Here is a 5,350-nt window from a genome sequence, read left to right as displayed (position 1 = left end):
GGCGCCACAATTGTTGATATCAAATCTTTTATACAGATGATACATATATCATTAGATTTAGTAAATTTTGTGATATAATGATTTTCATGTAATAATTTTCAATCAACTCGATTAATCCTAATCGGTGATTAACTGTCAACTGTAAGTGGTCAATTCTACTAAACAACAAACGTAATTAGTCATCAGTTTCACGGCCGATTAAGTAATTGACGTTGGTAAAACCGGCCGGTAAAAATGGTGGTTCTACACGAGAAGCACGCACGCTTAGCGCTTTTTTTACCTTTTTTTGAAAGGTAAGTCTGTATACGATTAAAGTTACTATTACTTTCTTTTTAGAAAATAAGAGTATAGTAAAATTTAACTTGGTAGAATAGCAGTTTTTTTCAATACTTATCATTTAAGTAGCTTTTTTCGATTATATTAGAGTTAACTAAATAATCATATATCCTCTTACAGCAGAAAATGTCTTTTACAGCAGAGAATTTGTGTAACGCAGCAGAAAATATTTATTTATTCTAGCCTCACTTACGTGTTCATACGCGTTCTTCTGTTCCATCGATGTGACAGATTTTCTAACATGAATAGTTTAACGGTTAATACTAAATGCCACATTTGCCTCTTGCTATCTGGAGTCAAATATAACCTCATCGTATCGCTTGTCAGAGACAGCGAACACCTAGACACCTACTTCCTCCATAACAAACACCTAGACACCCACTTCCTTGAAGGCGAACACCTAGACACCCATTTCCTCGACAGCGAACACCTAAACACCCACTTCCTCGACGACGAACACCTAGACACTCATTTCCTCGACGGCGAACACCTAGACACCCATTTCCTCGACGGCGAACACCTAGACACCCATTTCCTCGACGGCGAACATCTAGACACCAACTTCCTCGACGACAAACATCTAGACGCTTAATTCCTCGACGACGAACACCTAGACGCTTAATTTCTCGACGGTGAACATCTAGACACCCTCTTCCTCGACGCTGTAAATACCTAGATCTTCAACGACAATCTCGATATTTCATTTCAATTTTAATTAATATTTCATTTTAATGTTAATTAATAATTTGCCCCGACTAATAATTTATTAATTAATAATAGTGTGCGTCACATCGTATTTTTACACTACGCGCGCGTCAAATTGTATGTATATATGTGATGACAATGTTGCCATCGCTGATTATCACAGCCGTTATGTATGGTTGATCACGTTCGAATGTGCAATGCTGCCATCGCTTGGTTAGGTCAAGAGCCATCTATTATCGAAAAAATGAGACGTACATTTTTCCTGGTCGATGACAGTAATAATGACAATAATGACAATAAGGACGACGTATCTGAATCTGAAATGTGAAGTGACAGATCGGGACTTTGCGTCGCAATATCTCCGCTTGTAGGGCACGTAGGAAAAAATTAAAAGCACTTTTATTATACAATCTAAGCGATGGCTATCGATTGAGCGTATATAGAACTTGATCCGTTCAGCCGTTATTGAGATTCGATAATCTCAGTCTACCACAACTCGCCGGCTCGCGTAAAGGAGGCACGGCAGTGTCGCTGCGCTTGGCTTAGCGCGGAGACACTACCGTGTCTCCAGATAATAAAATAATTTAAATGTATAAACCGTTAGAGATGTTATCATAATTCGCATACAATTTCTATAGAATAATTGAGTACCTAACCTTAAAAGAGAGAGAAATCTCTCACCATGTTTTAGGGACGCCTAACACCGCGTACCTATATTGTACTGAATGAGATTGAAATTCATTTTTTCAATAAATTGCGAAATACAATACGTAAAAGTTGTGAATTATTGAACTATGCAGCATTATAAAACAAATAGTTACGATACGTGACCCTTTTATGCATTCCGAAATTCCTAAAAAAAAATCTCAATTTTAGTAAAAGTGTATATCGATGTATATCTTGATTTTCACAATCTTTTTTTCTCAATACTCTTCTTTTTTTTCTTCCTTTATACGTATATCTGTCGTTTTTTTTAAATGATTGTTCCACGAGATTCGGATAGAGATATACGCGTCGATCAATAGTCGAATGTAACTTTCTTATTTTTTGAAATCTAATTTTTTGAAAAATTAACAAATATTTTACACTATTTATTATACACAAGTAATAATTTCTGTGTAAAGACATACGAGGGTCGTCTGAAAAGCTTTGAGCCTAACATAGAAACAAGTAATTTTTCGGTCAAATTCAATTTTATTTTTCCATATAGTCTCCTTTTAAATCGATACATTTTTTCCAACGATGCTCCCACCCCTTTAATCCATTCAAATAATACTGAGCGTCTTGCTTTGCAAAATAGGCGTCTACGGATGCGATGACCTCGTTCGATGAAAATTTCTGTCCTCCGAGCCAAACTTTGAGCCTAGGAAACAGAAAAAAGTCGCTGGGGGGCAGATCTGGTGAATACGGTAGATGGTCAATTAATTCGAACCGCAATTCGTGAATTTTTATCATGGTGACTGCTGATATTCGATTTTTTCCATTTTTACAAAAACATTGACATTGACTGGCACAAATGACTGTCAAACAACAACTAAGCGCCGGAAGTAGCTACAATTTTCGCAGGTATCTTTCAAAGTATGTACGATAGTACCAAAATTGTTTTGACGAGTAATGCCATCTTCATGTTGAGGCTCAAAACTTTTCAGACGACCTATGTATGTAATGTTTATAGTGACATTTTTGTCTCTAGGAGATAAATTCTTCTATTAGATATTGGATCATTATGTCGAATGTTCGAAGCAGTGTAATAACGCATAACTGTTTTTGAATCGAGAATCGCGCGCATAGTCTGACGCGCTTTAAAAGTTTTGAACATCTAAACAAAAGAAGACTTAGTTAGACGAGCACGTTGTTTTCAAGATATTGTTGATAGACATTGTATAAATTCCCCAGACGTTGTATAAAAAAAGATTCTCAGAATATCCGTTAGTTTTGAGCTGTAAATTATAGGTTTGAAATTAGATAACTAATTAGAAACCCTACATGTAGGGCGCTAATTTTTAAATTTGCGGGGGGGGGCGCCAAATACCCTAACGCCGTCCCAAGTAAATCGACGTTGATTATCATCGCAACTTTGTATACCGTCGGTCAGTTGCCCACTCAAACAAACGATTACAATCGGTTCACCGTGTATCACATGTGGTACATTTTCTCTGAACTTTTAATGTTAAGAACTTAATTATTCTATAGAAATTGTATGCGAATTATGATGATGTCTCTAACGGTTTATACATTTAAATTATTTAATTATTTTATGTAAACGACATTTGTCATGATTCCTTTATTATTATTTCGATTTTTATTTTATGTTTCACATTGAAGATAACCTGGTATATAGATCGAAACGTATGTATTTTCATATATCAAAATTTTATAAACATTGGTTAATTATAAGCACCTACCAACTAGCGTTGACTCGTAGCCTTTCTTGTATGAAAATTTTAATTGTAAATTAATTGAGTCTGTTTAAAGTGATTATATTTTAAAAGAATAAGATGTGATTCACGGGGGCACCCAGGTGATATTTCCGAATACATGCTAGATCTTTCATTTATCCCCAAAGAAAAAAATCCAGTGATGTGAGATCGGGACTTCTCGCTGGTCATTTAATAGGAGCGTTCTGGTCCCTTCCAATCCAATGAGGATAGTGATCATGGAGAAACGTGTATTTGTTTACATTTTGAGAACGAATGAAAGATCTAGTTTAGCAGAAAAAAATTCAAGATTCAGAACAACAGAAAAACGAACATTAAACAACATTTACTCTACGATTCATGTTTTCTTACTTCAATATCTCGTAATTTCAAAATCGTTTGGAATCGGACATATATTTATTAGACATTTTTCGTATTTTGAAACCGGTGTAGCAGTTTTGACACTGTATGCAGAAACACCCTGTATATAAACGGTTTTGCTTGTTAGACCATCCATACATACTGGCAAAGCTTGTCGATTTCGTGACGGAACAACCTGTATGTTTAAATTAGATAAATAGATGGAAAATATAATATTGATATTGTAACAAATTAATCTATTTTTCTTTTCTCTAAAATTTTTAGAGCAAGTTATCACTCTGAAGAGTGAAATCTCACTTTTACAGATTGAAAATTGAACCGCCTTTTTTAAAACTGATTCAATTTTCATTTTTTAGAGTGAGATTCCAGCCCAAAGAATTTAAAGAATAAGTTGTAATATTTCCCTTTTTTAGGAAATCGATACCGAATTAGGACAAACCGGTACTGCTGGATTAGCGAGTGTCGAAACACTCGACGATGGCGCTTCCGAGAAGAGGCCTATCGTCGATGAAGATGGCATGGAAACCGTGCGACTTGATGAAGAATACGGAACTGACCGCATTGAGCGACCAAAGCATCCCTTGGTGGTCTATTTGTCCACATTCAGAAGACACGTGGTTATCCCAGGTACGAGGATACAGAATTTATCTCGCAGTATTAAATTTATATTTATTCGTATTAATTGTGTTATATGTAAAATTGATATATTTAAATCAACTGATAGTGACGACTTTGACGATTCTGCTGATCAGCACCATCGTTATTATATGTATCGCCTGCACCGGACCTAGGAGAACTACTTCTATCAAAGTTATGAAAAACGACAAGTACATCGAAGCAGTGACGTCGTGCGGATTGGTGCAGGGTATCTTGGAGGATAACGCCTACGTATTCCGTGGTATTCCATATGCAATGCCACCGGTGGGCAATCGTCGCTGGCAACCAGCTGAATCTTTGAGCCGCATCGAGCATTGCTGGAACGGCACTTACTTGGCGCACAACTCCTCCAAGAGTTGCTGGCAGCGTGATATACATGGTCACATCGACGGCGATGAAGATTGCCTCTATCTTGATGTGTTTACACCAACGGTTGGATACAATTTTCCGTTATCCGTGGTCGTAATGATCGGTGCTGAAACCCTGAATGGCGGTTCGCCCGGAGTGATGCAACCTTCTGCCAAGCTGGCACACATTCGCGACGTCGTATTCGTACGGCCAAACTTCCGGTAGAATACATTGAACTTATTATATGTATATTCCTGCCTTTTTCAATCAAAATTTTTTCTCCATCGTTAAACGTGTGAACATACAGACAGACAGACACACACACGCACGCACGAATGTATCATAAAAAAAGTATGCATTTAATCGATAAAACAGACGATTTTGGGATTCCCTTAAGAGACTCCTAGTTGTTTGTTTTATCGATTCAATGGCTACGTTTACATCGTGCGCTTAGTCCGCGACCTATACGATAAGTGTCTTTGTTTAACCTACAAGATAAACAAGGA

At 36.8% G+C, this 5,350-nt stretch overlaps 1 protein-coding gene across 2 annotated transcripts in view; it reads left to right on the top strand.

Annotated features, from left to right (window-relative positions):
* Positions 1-5,350, top strand: part of Nrt (Neurotactin) — a 26,144-nt gene that overhangs the window by 15,809 nt on the left and 4,985 nt on the right. For both annotated transcript variants that reach the window (XR_001936769.1, XM_018453094.1), the window contains exons 4-5: positions 4,253-4,466; positions 4,564-5,065. Coding sequence is in view for 1 of the 2 variants with exons in the window: in XM_018453094.1 (XP_018308596.1) it covers positions 4,253-4,466; positions 4,564-5,065 (716 nt within the window). In the remaining variant the exon portion in view is untranslated. The remainder of the gene's footprint in view (positions 1-4,252; positions 4,467-4,563; positions 5,066-5,350) is intronic.

This window comes from Mycetomoellerius zeteki, unplaced genomic scaffold (assembly GCF_001594055.1).
Source record: "Mycetomoellerius zeteki isolate Tzet28-1 unplaced genomic scaffold, Tzet1.0 scaffold364, whole genome shotgun sequence".
In the NCBI taxonomy this organism is placed as follows: Eukaryota; Metazoa; Arthropoda; class Insecta; order Hymenoptera; family Formicidae; genus Mycetomoellerius; species Mycetomoellerius zeteki.
This window is presented reverse-complemented; position numbering and strand designations above follow the sequence as displayed.